The sequence below is a fragment of the Mauremys reevesii genome, linkage group 1 (assembly GCF_016161935.1).
Source record: "Mauremys reevesii isolate NIE-2019 linkage group 1, ASM1616193v1, whole genome shotgun sequence".
In the NCBI taxonomy this organism is placed as follows: Eukaryota; Metazoa; Chordata; order Testudines; family Geoemydidae; genus Mauremys; species Mauremys reevesii.
This window is the reverse complement of record NC_052623.1, coordinates 129,175,555-129,203,508: the sequence shown is the minus strand read 5'-3', so window position 1 is coordinate 129,203,508 and position 27,954 is coordinate 129,175,555. Positions and strand designations below refer to the sequence as shown.

General features: G+C 41.6%; 1 protein-coding gene across 1 annotated transcript in view; it reads left to right on the top strand.

The window, feature by feature from the left end:
- Positions 1–1,236: 1,236 nt before the first annotated feature.
- Positions 1,237–27,954, top strand: part of LOC120372184 (arylsulfatase D-like) — a 29,369-nt gene continuing 2,651 nt past the window's right edge. Inside the window, 9 exon segments of the mRNA XM_039489064.1 lie at positions 1,237–1,353; positions 1,561–1,588; positions 1,590–1,621; positions 5,108–5,257; positions 10,632–10,753; positions 12,748–12,870; positions 17,638–18,061; positions 20,491–20,627; positions 21,523–21,657. Coding sequence (XP_039344998.1) covers positions 1,301–1,353; positions 1,561–1,588; positions 1,590–1,621; positions 5,108–5,257; positions 10,632–10,753; positions 12,748–12,870; positions 17,638–18,061; positions 20,491–20,627; positions 21,523–21,657 — 1,204 coding nt within the window. The 5' untranslated portion in view covers positions 1,237–1,300.

Below are 27,954 nucleotides of genomic sequence, written 5' to 3'. Positions count from 1 at the left end.
GCTAGAGGAGGGATCTGAAGGCAGCAAGACATTTTCACTCATCTTAATATGGTTCATTATATATTAATGCCCAGACCTAAATCTGGGTCTCTACAGACTAACTGGGGGCAGTACATGCGGCTAGGTACTTGTTAACAAAAATAATTGCTTTCAGTATTTTCAGTCAACTTTGGGGAAGTTCCTGTGAGGTTTTTGTGTGTGTAGGCCATGTATTGGTACCACATCCATTCTAAAACCCTAATTGTAAAAACTGCACTTCTTGTTCTAAGGTAGTGGTAGGCAACCTGCAGCCCACAGGCCACATGTGGCCCATCAGGGTAATCCACTGGATTACCGCCAGACAGTTTGTTTACATTTGCAGCTCTCAGTGGCCGTGGTTCGCTGTTCCCAGCCAATGGGAGCTGCGGCATGCCTGTGAATCAAGATCATTAGGCTACTATTTTAATTCTTTGTAATGACAGTATCCTGTTCTAAATGTGTATAAACCATGCCAACTGTACAGGAGAGCTTAGAGGAAATGTGTAAAAGTAAAATACCCAGATCATAGCTCTGGAGAAACAACATCCAGAGACTGCACCCAGAGAGAAAAGGTGTAAACAACTGAAATGGTGCAAAAAGACAGTACCAATCAGGAAAATGTACATCTCAGAACTTGAGATAAAGAGCCTGAGAGAAGCAAATTGTCAGCATTACTGTGACAATATCAACTGACAATCTGTAATAGTGGATGACTAGACAGTCTAACAATTAAGCATATCTTTAGGAAGACTAAAAGAAAATAGATTGTAAAATGAGCTAGCAGGCTATTATTGTGCTTTAAGATCTCTTACAGTTCCTTAACTTAGAAAGGGTAGACTGTGTTAATATAATCTTGTAGTACAGTAAAAGAGCATTATTACCCAATCAATGGGGAAACTGTCCTAAGCTAAAGAGAATAAATACATCATGAAAGGGAGGGAATGGGCCCCTGTCTGAAAATTGCAGGGGAGACAGAGAAATCAACTGTCATTTTAGTCTCCATCACAAGTTAATATGATGGTGTTGGTGCAATGCCATGGGAGCTAACGATTCCAGTTGCCATTCTTGTGGCATCTGGTTACTTCTGTGGACTTGCACGACTCAGTGAAATGTGTACGTTACATAAGGCCTTGTTCAAATGGAAGTCTTTCCATTGGCTTCAAAAGGCCCTGAATAAGGCCCATATACTAGGATAATATAATTTGGTTTTCCCTTCACTTTCCTCTCGGTCTACTTGTCTATTTGTCTTTTCTTAGGGTACCAGCTTCTCAGAGCATGGATCATGCCATCTTCTCTGTTTAGAAGGCAACTAGAACACTGTGGGCATTTCTGGAAGTAATTAATGATAATATCAGTGTATCGTGACCTGTTCTTAGAGGTCTATTCCTTTTTGTTGTCATTGCTTTTTTCATTTGGGGCCTGATCCAAAACTCACTGACGTGAATAAGCACTCCCATTGATTTCAGTGGGGTTTGGATCAGCCTCTTTAATCATTTACATGAGTCCATTTTTTATTTTAATGTGGTTTGTTTTATTTTACAGAATCCTGAAATCCCAACCTCTGTGTCATGGTGGAAATCATGTGGCACCTGACAGGCTACTGGTAAGAACAAAAAACTCACTAGAACAAATGACTGTTTGTTTGTTCCTATTTATGAGTAAAAGCTCATTAGAGTTGAATAGTGGCATAATAAAGTCTACATCAGCATCATAAATATAACAGCAGTGTGGATATAAAAATATAATAAAATCTAACAATAATGTGAGTTGTTGGTGTGGTGGTATTTTTATCCAATTTCTTCTTAATCTTTTAAATTACCAATGGCAGAAGCTGTCCCCCTCCCCCCAAAAAACCCAACCCCCCCAAAAGAAACCGATTCCACTTAAATGTACATGTCATGTGTAAACGTCTCAAGTTCAATTTTTCTGGGAAGTTTAGAAACCATCAAAAAAAGCAGTTTAAATTATCGGACTGGATTTCCCTGTGTTACACTTGTTTAAGGTCAATACATTGGTTGCACTTGTTCTCTGCATGATTTTGAGAATTCTAGGAAAAAACATTTGTTTATTGTAAAGACACTCCAGCCCTTCTATGGTGGGTAAAAGGGCTAGATTGGCATAAAGGATCTCTAAATAATAATACCTAGCTCTTACATAGGGGCTTTTTATCAGTGGCTCTCAAAGCACTTTACAAAGGACATAAGTATCGTTATTTCCATTTTACAGTTGGGGAAACTGATGCCCCGATTCTGCCTGTTGGAGCTTGCTCCCACAGAAGCACTGTCAAGTACAGCTCTGAGTCTGCCCTTAGAGGATCCCCTTGCATAGTGGAAGAAGTGGGCCACAGCGCACAACACTGGACATTCTGGACAATGTAGTAGTCCAGCGGGCAGCCCTGGGAAGCTGCTGTAACTTAGAGAGGCCTACAGGGCCTCTGCCTCTCCCTGGGCTGTGAGTTTTGTGCTGTGCCTCTAAAGGTATGTCTGCACTTCGAGCTGGGGTTGAGATTCCCAGCTCGAGGAGACATACCCACGCTAGCTCTGATGTAGCCGGTGCATTAAAATCGAATGTAGCCATGGCAGTGCGAGTAGTGGAAGGGGCCAGGTGCCCCGAATACCTGCCTAGGTCTCTGATGGGCACACACTTTGGGCAGCTAGCCACTCTCACCAAAGCAGCTACATTCTATTTTTAGGTTTAGCGTGCTGTCTCCATCAGAGCTAGCACAGGTTTGTCTCCTCTAGATGGGAATCACACCTACAGCTCAAAGCGTAAACATATCCTTAAAGGCTTAGCACAGAATTTCATCCACTAGATATCTTCTTGTCTCACAGACCTTCTCCAGAGTAAAAGTATTACCCTAGCAGAAGCCTCTTCATTAGTACTGCTAAAGAAGATTTGATTGGGATTTATCTGCCAAATTAAATAGGTAAAATGATTTATAATATCATACTGCACAAAACTTTTTTGGAGTTATGTGAGAAGCAGAACTATGGGTTTCACTATGCCAAGGTAAAATAGTTTTCCTCTCTGTCACTTTTTAACTACCAAGAGGAGGTCTATAATTTATCCATGTGTTAAGCTATGGCCAAGAAGTAGTTGCTGCAGAAAGTAGTAGTAGCTGGCTGATCTTTTAATGTTTTCTTCCTTATTTAGATCTTTGTCATTTGAAGAGTTGCATGTGTTTCTTGAATTAAAACCCTTTCATATTCTTTGAAATACCTTTCCAAATCCCAGTCAGCCAGTACACACAAGTAATTGCTCATTCCATAAGTATTTTTGACTTTTTGCATAAGCTGTAGGAGCTTTGAACTTCAGTCTGTATGTGTAATGAAGGCAGACAGCCAGACTCCAGTGTTGCTTCAGGGATTGATGCAGTACTTTTCAGTACATTTCAGATAAACAGAAGATGGGAGTGAAGTATGTAGGAGGTATTGCCATTTCTTTCATGATAAAGTTAAGGGGCACTAGACATCCTGACACTTTCTAACCTATTTAATTGATGTGTCTCTTCAGTATGTAGTATCTGATTGTGTGTAAAACAGACACTGGATTTTAATGAAACTCCATATCCAAATCCTTATTCTGAAAGATTTGAATTTTGTGACTTGACTTATGGGACTTTAATGAAACTCCAAATTCAATCCCCCCAAACTAAAGTAATATTCACACTCAAATCTATATCTGGATATAAGCTCTAATATAGACCTTGTAATTTCTATGCTAAAGCGGGCTTTCCTGGAGTTCTGAATTGACCTAGCATGGATCATTACAAGCAGTTAATCTGTAAAATCTATATAATTTAGTCAAGTCATTTATCAGGATATGTACAAGAAGGATACTGTGTCATCTTGTAATACATTTTTGTTATGTGCATATTGGGGGTGTAGGTATTACTGGCCAGTCATTCTTTTCCATGCAGACTTTATTATCATTCAGTAATACTAGACACATTGTTAACTGTGGAATAGAAAGGAGTGAGGCAAAATGTCATGGCTATTGTGCAAATTATTATAGTACTTCAGTAATTTAAATATTCATGAGGAAAAGGTGGGTAAATGTTGCAGGAAAATTTAATTAGACTAAATAGAAAAATAACCATAATAATTGGCAACATTTTGATTAACATTTTAGTTAGCTCTTGAATTGTCCTTACGATACGAGTGTGATGATTGAAAATGTATCATCCACAACTTTAATTCTTTGTAGTTTGGAATGTTGGATCAACACTTAAGTCTTTTTCTTGGCCAAATGTTAAGAACTTTAAACTTATAAACTGTAGCAGGTTCAGGAACCCATAGAAACTCTATGTTTGAGATCCATAAAGCTGATTGAAATACAAAATGTTTTAATTTTTTCAGCATAGTGGCACATTATATATTCAAATAGATAACAGAGGGACAAATTTATACTTGAATACAGATCTGTATTCTTCCCCTCACTTATTTACTTCTAGCTATTTATAGAACTGTTTGCCCAGAATGCAAAACTTGCATGACGATGCCATAATACCACTTTAGAAACCAAGGGGCATTTTGGCTATGTTAATATTTGTGCTTATTCTCACAGAAATCCTCACCTAATAATAGATATGTGGCTTGCTCACAGCCTAGCCCTGCTAAACTCTTATTGCTTCCTATAGTACGTTCCTGCTGTCTTCTTCCTTGGAGATATTCATTATATGGCTATGAAAGAAATGAAGGAACAAAATTATTGCTCTCTTGCTGACACATGGAACCAGATTGGCTGTCTTTATCTAATCCTAGGTGTTGAAGACAATGGAAATCTCTGTTGGTTCACACTATTCAAGCAGTAAATAGAAAGTGATGGGAATGAGTGAGTTGCTTTGTAGTGGAATAGGTAGCAGGGGGTCATTTTTCAGTTTGAATTTCACTGAAAGCTCCTATATAATAATATAAATAATACAATGTATTTTTTTAATTTGTGTTGTCAGTTCTTCATAAAACTTTTCACACTTTGTTCCTTCCAGGGTTAGAATTATCTGATTTTAACCTGCCATTTCCTTCTGGGTGTATTTAAAAATAAAAATAGCCAAATTATCTTGATTAGGCCTTTTTTAAAATCTTTTCAGGACCTCTCTGACCATCCTGCTAGTTTTATGTCTGTTCCTAAGGCCACCTGGATCACATGCTTCAGTCAGTTACAAGCCCAACATTGTACTGATACTGGCCGATGATCTTGGTATTGGAGATGTAGGCTGCTATGGAAATGATACTATAAGGTAAAGGATTTAAGCATGGTAATCAAAGTTGTTAATTTACTATTTTATTGTAAGAATGTCATAGTCTGTCCAATTCCTCCTCTGCTGAGCCACTTGCTGGCAGAAGGACGGGATTCCCTGCTGGTATCACCAGCAGTAGGTTAAAGGTACTAACTGGACCTTCTCTCTTGCAGCGCTATAAAAGCCTCACAATGACATACTCTGTTAGCAATGGCTATATTTATTGTCAGTTATTTATCAATAACAATTCTTTTGTGTTCTTTTGGGCCTGATTTTTAGAAATGCTAAGCACCCACCCCACCAACAGAAGTCACTGGGGGTGGTTGATGAACAGCCCCTCTCAAAAACAAGTCCTCATTGCATTTGCATAAGTTTGGGTGATTTTTTTTTCTGACTCTCAGATTAAAAAAAAATTAAACATGAAAATGAAATAAAAGGAAAAATAAATGTTCCTTATGCTCCTAAAAGCAGCCAGTTGAGAATGTTTAAGGAGTTAATTAATGTTAACAAAATGGAAGGTAATTTTGATATACAGTGATGTGTTGATTTTGTTCCATCCCATTTCTGTAGGCTTTATATGTGGTTGTTTAAGCAGAGAACCAATCCTGAAGTCCTCGCTTGGGCAAACCTCACATTGACTTCAATGAGAATTTTGCATGAGTGAGGACAATCTGCCTTTTGTGAAGAGTTCTGCATAAAGAGTGATGCTATGACTGTGCCAGGTGTCTTTCTACCATAAGAGTAGGGCAACATAATTAATTTTTTGGAAAAAAATATCCACATAACCTTCAGCCTCCCACCATGTATTACATTATCACCTGCTATTTCCATTAACCAGCAGGCTTCTGTCAGTTCCTCAGGCCTGGTCTACACTAGGACTTTAAATCGAATTTAGCAGTGTTAATTCGAATTAACCGCTCAACCGTCCACACCAGGAAGCGGTTTAATTCGACCTAGAGGGCCCTTTAGTTCGAATTTGGTACTCCAGAGTAGCGCTAACTTCGACATGGCTATCTCGAATTAGGCTAGGTGTGGATGCAAATCGAACTTAGTAGCTCCAGGAGCTATCCCACAGTGCACCACTCTGTTGACGCTCTGGACAGCAGTCCAAGCTTGGATTCTCTGACCAGCCACACAGGAAATGACCCGGGAAAATTTGAATTCCTTTTCCTGTCTGGCCAGTTTGAATCTCAATTCCTGGTTGGACATCGGGGCGAGCTCAGCAGCACCTGCAACGATGCAGAGCTCTCCAGCAGAGGAGTCCATGCAATCCCAGAATAGAAAGAGGTCCCCAGCATGGATAGACCGGGAAGTCCTGGATCTGATCGCTGTGTGGGGCGATGAGTCTGTGCTTTCAGAGCTGCGCTCCAACAAACGGAATGCAAAGACCTACGAGAAGGTCTCCAAAGCCATGGCACTCAGAGGATACAGCCGGGATACAACGCAGTGCCGCGTGAAAATCAAGGACCTGAGACAAGGCTACCAAAGTCAGAGCGCCCAGACATGCCGCTTCTACGAGGCACTGCATGCCATTCTAGGTGGGTCTGCCACCACTGCCCCACCAGTGACCGTGGACTCTGAGGATGGCATAGTGTCGGCGATGTTCGCGATGGGGAAGATGAGGAAGGGTTTGTGGAGATACCGCTTTCCCGACAGCCAGGATCTCTTCATCACCCTCACAGAGATCCCCTACCAACCCTCCCGGCTGTTAACACGGACTCAGAATCAGGGAAGGATCAGTCGGTAAGTGTTATAAACACGGAAACATTTATTTCTTAAAAACAGGAATATATACTATATAAAAACTAGCTAAAAAGTTGTCCATATAAAACTATATAAAAGAAGGTCCACACATATAGGGATGGAAGAGAAATCCTCTTGGGACACTTCCACAAGCCTCCGTTCCTGGGGAGAGGTGCCTTATTTGGTGCTCCGTGGAAGCACACTCTTCCGCGCCAGGCCATCCTCACGTAAAGCGGAATCATTGCCTCCACCAGCATGGCTGCATACGGTCCTGGTCTGTGCAGGGACTCTCTCTCCGAGTGACCTGCCTCAGGGTAATGTCGTTCGGCGACTGCTGCATCTAAGTAGGGCAATTAGTGTACTGTTACTATTGTGAATGCTTGACTTTTACTTTGCATAGCAAAGACCTTCGTTCAACAGGCATGTGTTGGAGGCCGCAGAGGAAAAGCATACAGTGATCTTTCCCGGGCACAGCCGCGAGGGGCTGGAACAGGGTCAGACTTTATGCTTTCCAGATTGCCTTCTGTGGGAGGGCACAGCTACCCATTAACTGGTAAGCAGCCTATAGTGTAGGGCTTACCAGGCCTGGCTGATAAACGGATTCAGCTGTACCGCCCCGCTTGTCCAATCTCCGGTGCAAGACCGCAGCCACTGAAAGCGTATTCCAAAATCTCGAACTTGTCCTGAGAGCTCGTGAGACTAGGTTCCCTGTATGGTCTTGTTCACAGAAACTGAGTAGACTGTGTTCAGTGTTCGCAAACATGTATCTTTGCAAGGAAATCACTTCCTTTTTCCCATCACACAGCTGCGGCTCTTTCACGAACTGCCCCGCCATCCCCCTCACAGAGGCTGGCGCAGATTAAAGAAAAGACTAGGGACGACATGTTCTCGGAACTGATGGCCTGCTCCAGAGCCGAGGCGGCCGAGCAGAAACAGTGGAGGGAGACCCTATGTCAGCACCAGCGCTCACACATCGAACGGGAGGACAGGTGGCAGCAGGAAGACCAGCAGGCGACTCAAACGCTGCTTGGGCTAATGAGGGAGCAAACGGACACGCTCCGGCACCTTGTAGATGTTCTGCAGGACCGCAGGCAGGAGGAGAGAGCCCCCCTGCACTGTATCTGCAACCGCAATCCCCCACCACAAAGTCCTGTCCCCCCCTCACCCAAAATAACAAGAAGGAGGGGCACTAGGGGCCGTGAAAACTGTCACTGCACCCCAGCAGAGCGCTCATGTACCACACAGCTCTGATGCCATAAATTTTGAGAAGTGCTTCCCTTCCTGGATCACCCAGTCCTAAATCCAAGTTTCATCCACCAACTGTGTAGTTGAGTATTAAAAGTAGTTTGTTGTTATTCACTGTTTTTTTCTTGTCAGAAGACTTTGTGTGAAGGGGGAGGGTTTTTAATTGCATAGGACAGCCTCCATTACCAGGGTACATACTTGGGGGCAGGATCAACAGCAGGACACACACAGACTGCAGTCACTAGGCACCAGGGTCAGTCTGGGAGATGTATGCTGCCCCGGGTCAGTCTGTGAGGTGTATGCTGCCCCAGGGTCCTAGCGCCTGCCATCCACAAATGGCAAGGCAGGCTGCCCTTACCATGCCCTTCCACCCTAGCCACGAGCCTCTCCGATGCCCTGAGCCCCAGCAAGAGCCCTCATCCACGGACACATACTCACCCTTCCCACACACCCCTCACCCCTTCCTACGCCCCAGCCCAGAGCCTGCATCCAAACTCCGTCCCAAAGACGGCACCCTCACCCCTTCCTGCAAACCCACCCCTTCCTGCACACCCACCCCCAGAGACCGCTGTAGGAGCAGGAGCCTGTCATTCCTCTAGTGTAGAAGCGGTCTGTACATCAGTGCACACATGTTTCAACCCTAGAACAGGAATTCATAATTAAAGAAAACTTTGTTAATAATCAGTGTTCCATTAACTTTATTTTAAAACGAAACCTGGAGAACGGGTATGTAACCGCAGATCAAGTCAACAGTCACTGAAACAGGCTCAGGTTCAGCTTCTCTGTAAATCAAGTGGACAGTCATAGGTTACCCTGCTCTCCGAGGAACCTAGCTTTCAAAGCCTCCCGGATGCCCGCTGGGATCTTCTGTCTGGCTGAGCGTAATCAGCAGCCAGGCGATTTGCCTCAACCTCCCATCCCACCATAAAGGTCTCCCTTGCTCTCACAGAGATTGTGGAGCACACAGCGGATATTTTTTTCGCTGAGGTCCGAGTGAGTGAGTAAGCTCCGCCATCTCTCCACCACCATTCTGCACTTGCTCAGCCGGTAGTTGAAGAGTTCCTTCTCACTGTCCAAGGTGCCTGTATAGGGCTTCAAGAGCCAGGGCATTAGCGGGTAGGCTGGGTCCCCGAGGATCACTGTAGGCATCTGCACATCCCCAACCGTTATTTTGTGGTCCGGGAAGAAACTACCTGCCTGGAGGTGTCTAAACAGACCAGAGTTCCTGAACACCCTATGGTCCACCAGTGCTTGCAGCACCATAGAAAAGTAGCCCTTTCGGTTAATGTACTGGCTGCCCTGGTGGGCTGGTCCCAGGATAGGGATGTGAGTCCCATCTATAGCCCCACCGCAGTTTGGGAATCCCATCATGGCGAAGCCATCTCGAGTCACTACCTTTGAGAGCAGTTGGAATCACAGCAAGCCCTCGCCAAAGTGGTTCGCTACTGACCGTAGCTGTCTGGCGTTGCACAGTCAGGGCTGCTCGCATCCGAGTGTCCTGGCGCTTCAGGCAGTGGCCAGCAAGTCACAGAGTTCAAGGAAAGTGCCGCATCCTGAAGTTTCGCAGCCACTGTGATTCATCCCAGACCTGCAGCACTATGCGGTCCCACCAGTCCGTGCTTGTTTCCGGGCCCAGAATCGCCATTCCACACCATGAACTTGACCCATTGCCACCATGATCTCCACTTTTCTCAGCAGCTGACTGTGGAAGAGGTGGGCAGCGATGATCGCAGCGGCTCCATGCTCGCAGTGCTGTGGCATCCGGCGTGATTGATGGTTCAATGACGACAGTTACCCAAAACCACCCTTTTTCCCCAGCAGGCATTGGGGCTCTACCCAGCATTCCAATGGGCAGCCAAAGTCGATGCTGGCCCCGTTAGTGTGGACTCACAAAGTCGAATTAGTGTCCTTAGTGTGGATACACAAATTCGACTTCATAGGGTCGATTCCACAAATTCGAGTTAAGTAGATTCGAAATAGTCTTGTAGTGTAGACGTACCCTCAGTAAGGCTGTGTTCCTGCGAGCAGCCACACAGGGATGGGCCCCTGCAGCCACAGAGCCCCAGTGGCCTCCATGTGGCTGTGCACCAGCGTGAGGATACACCTGCATGGGACTGCTTGTAGGGATGGGGTCTAAGCTTGGGAATTTTAAAAAGTCCAAACAATTGTAATGACCAGACTAAGAGAGAGAGAAATAAAAAATCCATTATCCTAATTATGGCAGAGGAAATAGCTAACAGCTAACTTTAGTAGAGAGCTCAGGAAATGCTTATTAGGTTTTCTATTTTTTTTTTAAAAAAGAAGACATACAGTACACAACACTGCTAATCACTGTTAGCTGACAGACCACTGTAATGAAATGTGGTTGTGTTGGTTTTGTTTTTAGGACTCCTAATATTGACTGTCTGGCAAAGGAAGGAGTGAAACTTACTCAGCACATTGCTGCAGCTCCACTGTGCACCCCAAGCAGAGCAGCTTTCCTGACTGGCAGATACCCCATCAGATCAGGTTTGGACCTGTTTCATGGTACAGTGCCATGTTAGAAAGAGATCTTAGCTTTTAAACATTTAGACCAAAGGGGCCATTATGATAATCTACTCTGACCTCCTGCACATTGCAGACCACAGAACCTTGCCCACCCACTCCTGTAATAGACCCATAACCTCTGGCTGAGTTACTGAAGTCCTCACATCATGATTTAAAGACTTCAAATTACAGAGAATCCACCATTTACTCCAGTTTAAACCTGCAAATGACCTGTGCCCCATGTTGCAGAGGAAGGCGAAAACCCATCAGGGTCTCTGCCAATCTGATCCAGGGGAAAATTCCTTCCCCACCCCAAATATCAGTTGGACCCTGAGCATTTTGACAAGACCCAACAGCCAGACACCTGAGACAGAATTTTCTGTAGTAACTCGGAGCCCTCCTCGTCTAGTGTCCCATCACCAGCTGCTGGGGATATTTGCTTATTTTATGTTATAATTATTGCAACATGGATCCATTCATCCCTGCCTCTGCACAGCACAGAAAAGAGCTCTGATGTAGCTATCATGAAAGGAGGCTAGGAGGTGCAAACAGATGGGAGCAGTAGCCATGATGTCCCCACTGAATTGCCACCAGAAGGTTCTCCATATGGGCAATGCACTTTTGAAGGTCCATAGATATTTAACAGATGTAGCTGGCCCATATAAAAGGCAATGGGGTAGAAAATAAACAGCCATTCCTGGCAGCAGCTTCCCCTCAAACTAGTATATTTTGTGGCACAAAAGATCATGGAATAATGCTGCTCTGTAATAGTGATGCCAATAGTAATGTTTTGCTATAAAGTTGCTAAATCTCAACAATTTATAGCACAGTGCTCAAATGGCTAAAGGTTTCTTAAACCCCGTTTACTTTAGTCCTAAACTCTAAAGAGAAATACCTGCGATAGTAATGTAATGGCAAGTAAGTGCATGTAGGCAATATACTCAGACTAGTTTCATCCCCTCTGGTCAAAAAACAGGGATGACAGACATGCAAGACAAAAGTCAGTAACCTATAATTCTGTAACTGTTATAATTCACCCAAACCACACAACAGTAATCAATTTGACAGACACATTCTTTTCTCTCCTGATGATACAAGTTCCAGGGATGGAAAAACAAATAGTTACGCAAGCTTCTAGATTGCAATTCCCTAGTCATTGCACTACAGCAAATTATTTCAGTGAGTATCCCTAATATGTTGCCCCACTTCCACCCTTAACCTCCCATTGAGATCAGTGGGAATTGTGCACACACATCTACAGTCAAGTCTGTGTTCCTATATCGCAGTGCAGAACCTGTAAAGTCTGGAAGATATTGTAATATATAATAGCCATTATATTAGTGACCCATTTCAGTCTTCCAGAAACTTGACATTTGACTTATGTTTGACCATCTCCATGCCCTGTTGTGTTTACAGCTTTCCTCTTTTTCCCACCATCAAACATTCGCTCAGATCCACAACTTTGGTTTCTAAAAATCTGTAAAAAAAAAAAAAATTTTATGTTTTCCAAGTCCTGCTGCAAATAATGATTAAAAGGTAGAAGGAAAACATCACACACATCTGTGTGAGGTTCAAATGAGAAATTGGTAATATAAAAGCAAGAGTTTACATCTCTCCATTCTCACCCAGAGATTAATTTATCTTCACTGGGGCTTAACCAGACAACATAGGCTAGATTCTTAGCTGGTATAAATCAGAACCACACTACTAAAGTCAGTGAAGCTATGCTGATTTACATCAGCTGAGGATCTGGCCCCAAGAATGTAAGTATGTTTTCTAGCAGCCTGCTAATTATTCAGTTATTGGAGGTGGGGGAGAGAGACAGTGGAAAGATACAAAAAGTTGATTATTGAGTCTAGCAAGTGTTGACTGTGCAGACAAGAAAGCTCTAGCAAGCTATTATAAAAACAAAATTTGCTTTTGACTAAAGCACCCTCATTGCTGTGTTTAGTACTTTTAAAAATTGTGTATTATAGGTATGGATGCCACTAATGACTATCGTGTTATTCAGTGGGCTGGGGCCTCAGGAGGGCTCCCTCCAAATGAAACCACTTTTGCCAAGATACTACAGCAGCAAGGCTACATCACAGGACTAATAGGTATGTAGAATCAATATTGGTTGAGTAAAAAGTATTAGCTGACCACTTAGCACTGAAATACTTCATTGCGAGGGGATTGATCAATTCTCAGTTTTAATGTTTATGACATCATATCACATAATATGGCTTTGTTCCCTTGTGTCAGTGTCAAACTGTCTGGAGTGGCTCACGAGCCTGAGTGCCAACCTCAGGGCAGACTGATAGGAACAGGGCACAAAATCCAAACTGACTGTATGTTCTATAATTTAGATTTCACCAACCAAGTATCAAATGTGACCTCCTAAAGCCTTATAGCAGCCTTAACATGGAGTCACAGACAGTCCCCCTTTGGGCATTCCAATCTATCTTGACACCCAAGCAAGCCTGCCTTTGTAATAGATGGCCCTTTACACCAAAAACCACATCAGTATTCAGGTTATTCCCAGTCCCAAAGAACCAGTCACTTACCCCAGGTCAACTGTACCTCCAATCTCAAATCAAAGACAGCATGTGTAGCCAATCGTGTAATAAAATAACTAAAGGTTTATTAACTAAGAAAAAGAAATATGAGCGTTATTTATGCAGTTAAAGCTGGTAAACTTACACCCACAAATGAGTTAATCAAGTTTCAAAAGATAAAAGACGCTTCTATAATAAGCGAGGTTTTATGTTTTTAGGGCAAACCAAAGCCAAGCAGCTTGGGGATCTCTTGCTTATGTTTAGGAATCTTTGCCTCTCAGAATCCAGGCAGCATAAAGATAACAGTTACTCCTTAACAGGCATTTTTATTCCCTTCCCCCAGGGTTCAAGATGTGCACATACCCTCTTCATGGGGGCTGGGGAAGCAATCAACAAAGCCTTTTGTCCACAATGGCATGTCTGACTTTCTTTTGCTGGGGAGGAGGTAACACTTTTTTGTGGTAAACTGGCATTTCACACTTGGTAATGCTTCTTCCCTGACTGTGGAGGGATTTACAGTTTTAGCAAACATTTAAACATTCCCTTAGAACAGGGATTGGCAACCTTTTGGCATGCAGCCCATCAGGGAAATCCGCTAGTGGGCCAGGACGGTTTGTTTACCTGCAGCGTCCACGAGTTCTGCTGATCGCAGCTCCCATGGGCCGTGGTTCGCCGCTCCAGGCCAATGGGGACTTTGGGAAGTGGTGGCCAGCACATCCCTCGGCCTGTTACAGATTTCCCTGGTGGGCCGCGTGCCAAAGGTTGCCAATCCCTGCCTTAGAACATAGGATACAGATACTATAGGTAGAATTAATGCATGTAGCATCCTACAAGCATTCCATAAAGTCTAAACACATTCTTGTAACTCTAATATCTATTTTAACAACATTAACATGCAGGTAAGTGAGAGTGGTTTCCAGCTGTGCATTTGTCAGTGTTCAGTGAGGCCTGGGACCTTGGCTTGATTTGGCACCAGGTACATCCTGTAGTCACTAGTTCTGCACCAAAGAAACTATTCCAGTCGAAAGACATTCAACTGGAAAGAATAAATGATACTGATGATATGCTCACCTTTAAAATAGAACTGTATCACACCCAACCACAAGCACTTGTCCAAGATCTAACTGCCTATGCATTCATTTAAATAGACCTTGTAAGACTACTGTACCAGTAATAGTGCTATCTAGGGATTCCCAATAATATTACATTAACATGTGCAAATGAGTTACATTTTGAGCCTGTGCCTTTAGGTTTTTGACACTTTGGGCCAGAAGCACAGCTGGTATAAATTGACACAGCTCCAATTGAAAGCAACAGAACTAAGCCAATTTACACCATCTCAGGATTTGGTCCTTCACATATAGCGGTACCATGAGTTAAGGTTATTCAAAAGTACTACATTGTACTTGAACAAGGTTTCAATACAGCCCTGATAAAACATCCTTTTACGGGATTAATAAAGATGTCAGTTTCATTTGTACCTGTCTAATTGTGCCACTCAGTTTTCATAAGGCAACTTGCTAAAACAACTATTCACTTTTTAGTCATGACCTGAAATAGTATTCCCTCAAATGCTTCATCTAACCTCCCGCACCACAAGGGCCATGTCTGAAAAAGCATAAACAGAGAATTTTCAAGACTGAATTTCCAGAGGACTCAACCCAACCTAATATGGATGCCCAAGTCTGGGCAGCCAAAAACTCTGGCCTACATATACAAAACAGCATTTACACACACAAATTAAACATCTGCTATCTAATGTGCATGCACAAGTTGATTTGTGTACATTCAAATTCTAATACAAAAATTAGCAGAAGATATTGAAAATGTAGCCCTGAAGGCATTAGAAAACAGGTTAAGAAGAACATGGTTTTTCTCCCTCCTCCTGGTGTAAACAGGTGTAACACAGGGAATCTTCATTTTCCTTGTGATATATAAGGAAAATGCTGTAGTTTCAGAATTTTCATAAATATCACATTTGACGCTGCCTAGTGCTTCCACTTGGCTTCAGTATTGAATCACTGACATAAACTATATAAGGTTTCCTGTACTTCACCATAGACATTATCCCTTAGGGAGCCCATGGCATTCCATTCTGAGGATTTAGATGGCAGAGTATGTTCACTTTTTGCCCATGGGTGCCCAAGTTTGAGTTCCAACATACACATCAAAAGCATCATATAATTGAGCAAGACTGCCAGTCTTTGTTGAACAGAGTCTGAGGGTCATAAGCAGCATTGGCAACAAATAGCAGGATTGAAGTGCATGACCATTAAGTAAGGCATCTTGCACAGTTCCTGCCCACATTACATTTAGCTGGGCACTAAATTAACTCACAATTTCTTTTAAGATGTGTACCACAGCTTTGTATTTTCTAATTGTCTAAGGGCTGCATATTTTGTCTCTCTTTAAAATTGAAATGGATTTAACTGCAGAGCAAGAGAAGCTATTAAATGATCAGCAATGTGATTTGAGGACAATATTTTTGTTAAAAGCGTCTGAGTTGTCTTTCACAATGTTGCTTACTGCATGTCTGCCAAAAACGTATTTCTCTTATTTATATGTTTATTCTCTATGGGCCTGTTTTGTTTTGTTTTTTAAGAGAATCTGTGAACCCACAGCTACCATTAGCTTCAGCTAAAGATTTGAGCATTCAACACTTTTGAAATTCAGTCCCATTATATCTGTGTCTGTATTTACAGACAGTATGCCTATATTTTCATCACAAAGTGGAATTGATCATGGTGTATTGGGAAATACCTTGACTATAGGGTGACAAGACAGTAAGTGTGAAAAATCAGGATGGGAGGAGAGAGGGTAATAGGATCCTATATAAGAAAAAGACCCAAAAATCAGGATCCTCCCTATACAATCAGGACATCTGGTCACCCTACTTGAGTATTTGGCTGAGGGCAATTCAGACTTCCTGATCAAAGTGTTTACCCACTTATTAATCATTTTATATCTGCATCTAGCAAGGAGGCTGCATCCTTTTTTCTCAGATATAGATCTTTTGGTTGTGATCCTTGCTCGTGTCAGCTCAGTATTAGAATACTACAGTGCTCTCTGCGTGTGGCTAAACTTTTAAATCCAATTGCAGTCTGAAGATAGTGTGCCATTAGTAATTCATTGGGCCACTTGTTTCACAAAATTCTTGCTCTAAGTGCATGACTCTTGTGCTCCATTGTTGGGGCTGGTTGTGCGTGGATTCCAAAGTGGAATTCAAGGTATTGTTTTTGATCCATGACATTGAAATGGCCTACCGGATGGACTAGAACTTCCCCCTGTATCACACTTGCGATCAGCAGTGGCACCCGAGGAACTCCCTTAATATAGATGAAAGGGAGCGGCTGGCCCCTTGGTTTTGGAATTCACAGCCCCCATATCTTGGTTCAAACCATCTTGAATTTAGTGATCTTCTGAGTATGCGGTAAAGCCCATCTGTTTGGGTGGGCCCTTGCGGGAGGATTGAGCTGGATTGTGGTGTGGCCTTTTTCTCTGAGTAATGATTATATATTACGGGAGAGGAGTGGCTGTTTTGTTTCATGATGGCTTTATAATTTCAGTTGGAAAGAGTATCTAGAGCTTGGACAGGTACCATAAACTAGTATTTCTTTATGTCCATTCACTGTATATATCCTCATCACTAAAGCTATTTACATCCAATATAGGGTTTACACTGATATCTCCAGCATCTCATGGCTTGTTTGGCAGATAGCCAGAAAAGATGTCACTTTCACTGGTATAAGGGGTCTTGAGCCTATTTCACTTTATAATTGGCTCCATATTTATATCCAGATCACACCCTATCATTTTGTAACCCACACATCATCTGACTTTCTACATAGATCTACTGCTACACTGTTCTAAGTTTTCCAGAACAATAACCTACTTCATTCATTATGTTGGCTTTCTAGAGGGTACAGAGGCAAGAGAACAATGTTGTTTCAGCCTGTGTAACAAAAGGACTTCTTTTCCCCTTTTTCATAGCTGGCAGAAGTCCAAGAATGCCAGATATTTTCTGCCTTGCCCTTTAAATCCTGGCTGTTCTCAATTACTGGATCCTATTTTAGGGCCTATGAATAGGGCCTAAACCAATCCAGGCAAGAGGGACTGTGTACCCAAGCAGAACCCCAGTGGTTTCAGAGGGACCTGTGAGAGTGTAAAGACTCGGCCTCTTGGACCAGATTACATAATTAGGGCGTTACTGTAGGAGGAAAAATAAATTTTATTGGTGAGGTGGCTTTTGCTTTTTGTCCTCATGAGAGCAGAATATTTTAAATGATTGTATTGTAACTTTACATTTAAAATATATATATATATTTTCAGGGAAGTGGCATCAAGGTGTGAACTGTGAATCCCGCAACGACTACTGTCATCACCCTTTAAACCATGGGTTTGATTATTTTTATGGCATGCCGTTTAGTCTAATGAATGACTGTCAAATAACACAACCTCCAGAGAAGGACAGAGTCTTGAGAACCAAACTCTGGCTTTATTCTCAGACAATTGGCCTTGCTGTACTCACACTTGCAATAGCAAGACTTACTGGCTTGGTCTCAGTCACCTGGAAAATAATCACCTGCTTTGCTTGGGTTGGTTTTTTGTTCTTTGCATCCTGGTTCTCGAGTTATGGATTCATAAGATATTGGGACTGCATTATGATGAGAAACCATGAAATTACTGAACAGCCAATGGTGGTAGAAAGAACTACATCCCTTATACTGAGAGAGGCCATTTCTTTTATTGAAAGGTAAAATACTTTTCATTTTGACCATATTTATTTTAGTTCTTGAATATCTCACTACATTGTTTAATTATCTAATTGATTGATCGATTAGTTTTTATATAATGCTTTCAAATGTAAAGCCCTCTATATGTAATTATTATCTTGACTCCAAAAGTTAGTGTCATAGACATAGAGTTTAAAGCCAGAGAGCACCACCAAATCACCTTGTCTGACCTCCGGCATATCATAGATCACTAACCACCCCCCCAACACCAAAATAACAACCAGTATTAGATCAAAGTATTACAGTCCTTGGAAGACTAAACTTTTGTGTGGCACAGGCACAGAACAGGAGGGAGTGAGGTGCACCAATTTCTGAGGTTCCTGCAATGGCAGGGAATTGATTTAATGAGGTATACCAAGATTATTCTAGCAGGTGACCCGTGACCCTTGCTTCAAAGGAAGGCAAACCTTGGGAGTTTTCACCAGTATGACCTGAGGGAAAAATGCCATACGTTGGGTCAGGAACGAATCAATGAGATCCTGAGCATATGAGCAAGACTCATCAGACAAGCACCTGAAATAAAAATATTCTCAGTACTGTCTCAAAGCACTGCCCACCCCGTTCAGTATCCCATCTCTAGTCAGGGCTATCTCTGAGGTTTCAGAGGAAGGAGACAAAATATACACACACACTGAGGTGTGGGGGGAGGAATTCCCTTCCTGACCCTTACTGGTAAGCAGTTGAAGCCCTGAGGCATGAGATTTTAGGAACATAAGACATAGGTTAGAAGGGATCTCCAGGCTGCCAAGACCAGTCCACCACCACAGGCTACACAGTCATGCAATCCTATTCATAAATGTGTCCATCTCTTTCTTAAAACCGATTAGGTTATTTGCTTCTTCAACTTCAATTGAGAGGCTGGCTCAAAACCTTACTCTTCTAATAGTTAGAAACCTTCTTCTAATTTCCAGCCTGAATTTATTCATAGCCAGTTTGTATCCATTTGTTCTTGTACCAACATTTTCCTTTTAAGTTAAGGCTGCCTGAAGGTTTCCCTTATAATTTACTGTTTTCAGGAACTCTGAACTTTTCAAAATGTTCAACTTTTGGACAGAAAATTTCCAGGCTCTGTTTATAGAATTACTTTTTGTCCTCATGAGACCAGACTATTTTAAATGATTGCAGCTCACCTCAGCTACTGATCTATATTGGTGCTTCAACCTAGATGGAGCTACCATAAGGTAGGTGCATAACTGTTTGGAAGACCTTTCCCAGAGAGTAGTTATCAGTGGTCCACAGTCATGCTGGAAGGGCATAACGAGTGGGGTCCCAGCAGGGATCAGTTCTGGATCTGGTTCTGTTCAATATCTTCATCAATGATTTAGCTAATGACAGAGAGAGTACACTTATAAAGTTTGCAGATGATAAAGCTGGGTGAGGTTGCAAGTGCTTTGGGGGATAGGATTAAAATTCAAAATGATCTGGACACGGTCTGAAGTAAAAATAGGATGAAATTCAATAAGCACAAATACAAAGTACTCCATTTAGGAAGGAACAATCAGTTGCACACATACAAAATGGGAAATGACTGCCTAGGAAGGAGTACTGCGGAAAGGAATCTGGGGGTCATAGTGGACCACAAGCGAAATATGAGTCAACGGTGTAACGCTGTTGCAAAAAAAGTGAACATATTCTGGGATGTATTAGCAAGAGTGTTGTAAGCAAGACACGAGAAGTATTTCTTCTGCTCTACTCTGCACTGATTAGGCCTCAACCAGAATATTGTGTCCACTTCTGGATGCCACATTTCAGGAAAGATGTGGTCAAATTGGAGAAAGTCCAGAGAAGAGCAACAAAAATGATTAAAGGTTTAGAAAATATGACCTATGAGGGAAGATTGAAAAAATTTGGTTTGTCTAGTCTGGAAAAGAGAAGACTGAGGGGGGACATAACAGTTTTCAAGTACATAAAAGGTTGTTACAAGGAGGAGGGAGAAAAATTGTTGTTCTTAACCTCTGAGGATAGGACAAGAAGCAATGGGCTTAAATTGCAGCAAGGGAGGTTTAGGTTGGTCATTAGGAAAAAACTTCCTAACTGCTAGGATGGTTAAGCACTGGAATAAATTGCCTAGGGAGATTGTGGAATCTCCATCATTGGAGATTTTTAAGAGCAAGTTGGACAAACACATGTCAGGGATGGGCTAGATAAAACTTAGTCCTGCCATGATTGCAGGGAACTGGACTAGATGACCTCTCAAGGTCCCTTCCAGTCCTATAATTCTATGATTTCACAGAAACTAACCCCATAAGCTTCTAGTTACTGAAACATAAGCCAAATTAATATGACAGACTACCTTCACAAAAGAGTTGTGACTTGAATTTTTAAAAAAGTGATGTTTATAAAGTAAGGTACTTTGCAAGGAAATGATGACAGATTAATTCTTTTAAAGAAACAAGCATGGGCCGTTCCTCCTCTTTGTTTCCTTTCTACATGTCCACACACCCCTCATCACCACGGAGTTGTTTCTTGGGAAGAGCAGGTATGGCTTATATGGAGATAATGTAGAGGAGATGGACTGGATGGTGGGTAAGTCGATTTAACAAATGATACTTGCTCTAACAACCTAACACACAATTAAAATGCTCACAACATTCATAAAGGAGAACTTTTGTGTGGCACAGGCACAGAACAGGAGGGAGTGAGGTGCACCAATTTCTGAGGTCAAAAGGAGAGTCATTTTTTCTGATTACACTGTGGTAGTCTGCTGCTCAGGGCTCATCTACACAAACCATTACTGTGCGGTGAGCTCTCCACCAGGCAGTTGTCTGTGCTGATCCAGCTGCTATGCACTAACCGTTCCCTAGTGCATCTGGCAATCTGACCCATATTGACTATGGACTGTCTATTGACGTACTCTTGATTCAAACTGCAATATGTCAGTAAGGCCTAGGAAATGTTCATTGCATAGCAGCAGGGTTTACACAGACAGCTAATGCATAGCATACTGGAGAGCTGTAGATTTACACCTCTGCTAGCTGCACAGTCAGTGTTTGTGTAGATGTGCCCTCAAATTGTAAGGTCTCCAAGACAGAGACCATCTTTTTGCTTGGTGTTTGTCCTGCACCTACCACAACAGAGTCCTGATCCATGACTAGGGTTCATAGGCACTACTACTACTACTACTACTACTACTTCTACTACTAATAATAATTAATTAATTAATGGGCTAATGGTACGTTATAACTTTCCTTTGCATTTAAAAAGTGTCAATGAAATCACAAGCAAAGGTTCGGATCTCACAAACACTTCAGTACATTCTTATCTTTATCTGCTCAAGTAGTCCACTTGAGCTCAGTGGGTCTACTCACATGCTTAAAGTTAAGTGTGTGCATATTTGTAGGACTGGAGCCAAAATTTGTTTTGCTAGTCCTAGCTCTGCTTTTGTTTCTTGGTACATTCTTATCACTATTTTTATTTACAGGCAGGGTCCTGGATGCTATTGATAAGAAAGGTTTGAAAAATACCACACTCACGTACTTTTCCTCTGACCATGGTGGGTTCTTGGAAGCTCAAGGAGGAAAAGGCCAATTAGGTGGCTGGAATGGAATATACAAAGGTGAGGATTGTTATCCAGAGTGAATTCCTTAAAAATGCAAATTGTCTTCCTGATATAATCAACAGCGTATTTAATGGTACCATAGGCAGCAAGTAAGTAATCAAATCATATTTATTAAAATAGCATTTTAGTGTTGGGCCATAATGCATAGCAAAGGCATATTGTAAAATCAACAGTGCTCCATAAAACAGATACAAATTTTAAAAAGTCAAAAATTGAAAACACAAGATTAACCCTTCTCCCAAAATCAGTTACTCCTTTAAAATCATACCCCTGAAATGATATACAGAAATAACATAATAAGGATTAAAGTTGTAGGTCATAAAGATTAAAAATCTAGGTTTCATCTACTTTCTTTTTCTTCTGACCAGGAAAATATGGCAGCCGCACATATAATCTAGAAATTTCTCCCCATAAAAAGTAATTTGGTATTTGAGCTGGTGTGGTAAAAAGCATCTGAGCCAGGAATGCGGCTAACCATTTATTTCCAAGTGACAAGAAAGTAGACAGCATAGTAAATCTTTGACCTGGCCAGAGCTCCTTGGCAAAGACAACTATATCTCTCAATATCAGTGTACCTCCCTTCCAAATATGCTGATTGAATGGTTTAAGAGAGAGCTGTAAAGGCTCTCCTTAACTTATTATTCGAAATATCCAAATATTTCTTGCAACTATGAATATTCTTTAAATGAGAAAGTCAAGGGGACATATTTGTTGGATGGACAACTAACATCCTGTTGTCTGTAAATATTTCCTGCTCTAAACTTAAGTAAAGATTTCATCCCCTTGCCTGTGGTCCTAGCCAGGTCAAGTTCTGAGAAGCCCAAGGAATGGAGAGAACAACGGACTTGCAGAAGCCAGGGGAACTTTAGGGTATGTGTCTTCTCTTGTTAAGCTTGTTAAGCCTTGGAAGACACTGTAGATTCATATGCCAATAATTAATGCAAAGGCACTGATCCCTAGTTGAAATTTGTACAATCTCCCTATGTAAAGCAGATGGTGGGTAATTTGGGAAATGGAGCACTATCCTTAAAACTTTTTTTGCACAACCTCTAACACAGTAAAGGTTTTCCAGCTCCAAATGTCCACATCATATAATATTTGGGCATGGATTTTATCCCTGAAAACCAGAATGATTAAATTATCCCTGTGGACCCATGTAAAATAAAGCACCAGTTGCATAGAACTTAAGGCTCTCTTCTTTACCTCTTCTATAGATTTATCCCATTAGCCATTATATGTAAAACAAATACCCAAAAAAGGTTTCAATGTTCCTATTCAATATAATAGCCCTCAATTACCCATTTAAGAAGCTTTGGTCTGGCCAAAGGAAATTACTTTAGTTTTCTGGGTCAAATTTGTTTGATTTGGAGCTCCCTTTTGTGGTCAGGTACTCCTGCTGGCAAAAAGAGCTAAAATCCTTTAACATACCCATGAACCCTGGAAGTATATGAGGCAGCAAAATCATGGCATAAAGAAAGGCCAATGTAAATTGGTGCAAACTTCAGGGAGGGAACCACTATACCACTTCCAAAATCACCACAACTTCATTAGTGTAAACGTGAAATAGAAAAGGGGCCAATAAACAACTCTGGACTCCCTTAGTGATGTTGATGGGGTCAGTTAGCTCACCTCATTGCCATATCCTACCTTTGGCCACCATTTGACTATAAAGATCTCTCAGAGGAGAGAGTAGCCAAAGAGCTATGACAGCCCTCACAAGTTTATCCCAGAGATGACCTCTATCAATGGAATCAAAAGCCAATTTCAGGTCAATAAGAACCACAAAAAATTCCCCCTCTTTGGGGGGAGCAATATTTATGAATTAAATGAATACAGGTATGTGACGGGGTGTCCACCCACAATTAACTGCCCAGGCTGCACCTGGAGAAGGATACAGGGGGCAGGGATTTAATTAGAAGAGGCTCAGCTGGGGAGGAAGAGGCAGGGGCTATATAAGCCAGGAAGCTAGCAACAGAAGGGGCTGGAAGGAAGGAATCTCCAGTCACTCCCTGGAAGAAGGGAGGTGTCTCTGGGGTTGGAGGCAAGAAGCCTACAGTTACTTCTTGGGAGGAGAGAGTGTAGCTTGGCAAGCCCAGAGAAGGGGGAGAGCCAAAGAGGTAGGCAAAGTTCAGGGGAAAAGCAGCAAGGTATGGGATAGGTCAAACCTTGCCTGTCAGTGAGAGGGCCCCTGAGAAGGGACCTGGAATAGAGGAACGGTCCAGGTCCCAGCTGCTGATGAAGAGACACTGGTGGGGCACTGCCTGACCCTGTTCATGAAGAGAGACTTTCCTGCCCTGGAAGGAGGAAACACATATGGTGACTTGGCTGGAGGGTTGAGTCATGAAAAGGAAGCAGCAGTTCCTGGAATAAGAGGGGTCTACAGGGTGAAAGGGTGATGAGAGAGACACTTCCGGGGAGGGCACGTCTGGCCAAAGCTAATCCCCAGGATGGCCAGCAGGAGATGCCACTAGCGGTGAGTGCACCCTTGTGACAGGGTAAAATAGTTTTCAATGATAGAGCAGCCATTTCTGAAACCAGCTTGTTTCTCAGCAAATAAATTACCACTTTCTACCTAAACCTTTAATATCCACAGGAGATCTCTAGTATAGTTTAAAAATCACATGTAAAAGGCTAATTGGTTGGTAATTCATAGGCTCATTGCTGTCACCTTTTAAGTAAAGAAGCACAATATAACTGGTGGACCAACATGGAGGGGAGAAATTCCTGTATTATTTATATTAGTAAATAATTTACTAACACAGGGGTCAGGGGCCCACAAATTTATACTGTCCTTACAAACTTGTGTTGCAATAACATCCTCCCTAGGAGCTTTGTTATGATATTGTTGGTTTATCAAAATTGTAACTTACTTGGAGATTGGAGGCCATTCAGGAAAGGAACAAAGGTTTGGGGATATGGGCTTCAATATTTACTTTAATCTTGTCATAACCCATTGCCACCAACTTCCAAAATAGAGATGATTTTTTTTCTCTGTGGCATCATGTTCAAATTCCTTCCAAAGGGCCTTTTGATGCTCCAACTTTTATTCAGCAATTTTCTATATTCCCTTCTGAGGAGAACTAATTTCTTAATAGAATCAGGAGAACCATGATTTCTGACACACTTTGGTCATAAGAAACAGCTTCAGATAATGTAAGGTGACTCATAGTAGATTCTTATATGAAAATAATCCTTTTAGTGGTCAGGTAACACTGTATTTTTAACAATAAATATATGTATTTCTCAATAAGTACTATGTGAGCTTGTGTTGGATCACTAAGATTCAAAAGGTGTGTTGTTGTTTTTTCCAAAACTAACAACTCACTGGATTCAAGTTTCTCTCTGATTTTATTCTTCACTATATGTGCAACTTAATTCACCGCAAATTTACAGCTTCAGAATCAGAAGTAAGACACAATCTGTCTAAATCCATATGGGGAAAAGTGGCCAGAGAGCAGAAATTCACCTACAAGAGTTGATGATTTCTGTCTGCTTTATAACCCACCAAAAGATCTGAGAAACAAAAACAACTTGTAATTGGAACTGTGATATAATCAATCACACTGCCCCCTTTAGGAGATGTGAATGTAAAACGACCTTCAAATCATTGCCCCCTCTGCCATTCAAAACCTCCCATCAAAATCTACTTTAAGTCTAGTTCTCTGAGGATTTTGAGCTTCAACCTTCTTTGAATGGCTTGTAGGTCTTGAGCAATAGGGTTTAAGGCCTGGCTGTTTGGTTTCGCCTAAATAACAGAATATAGTCCAACAGGTTTTTCTTCTGTGACCTGGTCACTTATTTTGTTTAAAGGAACAGAAATTCTTTCTGGTTGTACGTTCATAGACTGTTTCCATTTGACTTTTTCTATTGAATGGTCTCTGTCTAAGAAGAGCTCTCATACTCCAGACTTTCTTAGCCATGCACTAGTCTTTAAACTCCACCTCCACTCTCTCTTGCGAACCTAAATTAGAGAACCTTTTTGTCTTATAAAATGTGTCTTCTGGGTAGAAAATAAAACAGTGATCGTCTAGTAATACACATATGTGGTATTGCAAATTGGCTTTTGACTCTATCTTTTCCCTAATTTTTTTTTAAATAGGGCCACTGACCAATAATACTTAGAATTTCTACCCCCTTAAATCAGGGGTACTTTCATTTAGACTGGGTTGAAAAGATGAAGCAAATCAAGACTGCTTACTAACCTAGGAGGGATAGCAGGAATAATTTGGAAATTGTCACCACCAGGCTTGTTGTGATGGTCATAGGTCTCTCACCAGGGCCATCAAGCTGTTCTAGAACAGAGCTGCTGCTAAACAATCTACTCAAATTAACAGCTAATAATGAGCGAGCCTCAGGGAAAATGCTTCCCTTAGAATTTCTGGAGTCATAAATCCCCAGGATAACTTTGAGATCAAAGAAAGATTCTTTGATTTCTGAAATACCTTTAAATACTAAAAGGGGAACAAAGAGAGCCCAGGGAATTATAGACCAGTCAGCCTAACGTCAATAAGTGGAAAGATACTGGAACAAATTATTAAATGGTCAATTTAAGTTTAACTCACCAGTTTGTGCCAGCTTTGTCTTTGGTACCTCCCTATACTTCCCCATATCTCATTTTCAATTCTAGATTCCAAGTGCTGATGAGCCATGAAAGTACTCTCTAACTGTACTTGGCACAAAGTATTCATGCATCTTTGCTTTGGCAAGTTTCTATTTTCTAATGTCAAAGCTGACTTCAGGTTTGCAATGTGCTGTGGGATGATTGGCATGGGTGGGCAGAATTGTGAGACGAGCATAATACATTCAGGTAACATAACTTCCCAACACCTATGTTAGTTACATTAATAGTTATTATATGCATGGTATTAATGTGGTGTATGCTATGCCTAGCATATATGTATTGGCTTGGCTAATACAGTGGAATCATCCAGCAGAAAGTAGGGGAGTGACTTCTCCTCTAGCAGCACCTCTTAGGCTTCTCTAATCACTTGCTGCTGCGGAACCACTGCTCTACCTCTCCACTACCCTCTGCACCAGCCTGGTCTTGGTACCTCACTGGCTGATCTCTCCACTACTGTAGCCTATAGGATTAACCTGCTTGCTTTTGTGTGTGTGTGTGTGTGTGTGTGTGTGTGTGTGTGTGTGTGTGTATATATATAAATCTTTTCTTATAGTTTAAGTACTTGGTTTATTGTAATAGGTTTATAGATTTATATTAAAGTAAGTTTGGCTGTAATGCAAGAGACCTACAGGCCATATCCTGTATGTTAAGCTAAGGCAAAGTTAGCACATCCTATATTAAGACCTTTTACCCAGAAATGTAAAGTTGACCTATACCTTGTTACCTAAATAGATAAGTACCCATGCCTATGTCTATGACCTTTTATCTAGACCAGTAGACAATGGAGAATGGCATGGGGGGTTTTCAGTGTTGTACCCACAGACTTAACAGGTACACCACAAGGGAACTTATGTGCGTATGGACATGTCATCAATACACACAAACATACTAGCCTATGGAGTAAGCGTACCCTAACATTTTGTGGTTGGGGAATGAAATTTGGGCATCGGAGGAAGGATTTCCGGCACTTGTGCCCTATAAAAGAGGTGACCCGCCTTGCTAGAGCGCTCCTCTCTATTTTTCTCACTTACTTCCTCCACTATCTCTATCTATTCTATCTATCTACGATGATCGCTAATATTAGTAGGCTGTACTTGTTGTTCTTAAATGTTAAGTTTCAAGGGAACTAGGCTAAGCTTCGTTTCCCTAAGTTGTTTTCCTAGTTTGTTTGTTAGGTTTTCATTTTAAGTTTGTTAGTCAGGTAAACCCTAATTTAGTTTTGATAGCTCTTAGCATTAGATTTTTCTAAGCACTGCATCCCTCACTCAAGAATTGAGAAACCTGAACTGCAAGGCTGGTCCTGTGTTTCTTACCACCAGGTTATCAAGGAAGAGTGTGAGTATATTAACCAGAGCTTTGATGCATATAATTCTATATTATCATATGTATCTTTCAAATAGCAGTAATGCAATTGTAACTTTGTAACTCTGAGTATTTCACCATTTACTTACTATTATTGATTTTAATAAAAAGTCTTTAAGGCTATATCTGTCTCAGTGTGAGCTTCCTGTCATACGCCCGAGGGTCATTTGTAAATTCTGTGGAGCCTGATTCGGGACAAGAACTTTTATCTTCTGATCAAACAGATTGACAAGCCTAAAACCCATACTATTAATATTAATTATCTATATTAATTAATTAATTTAAATAAAATAATTGATCAATTAAATTAA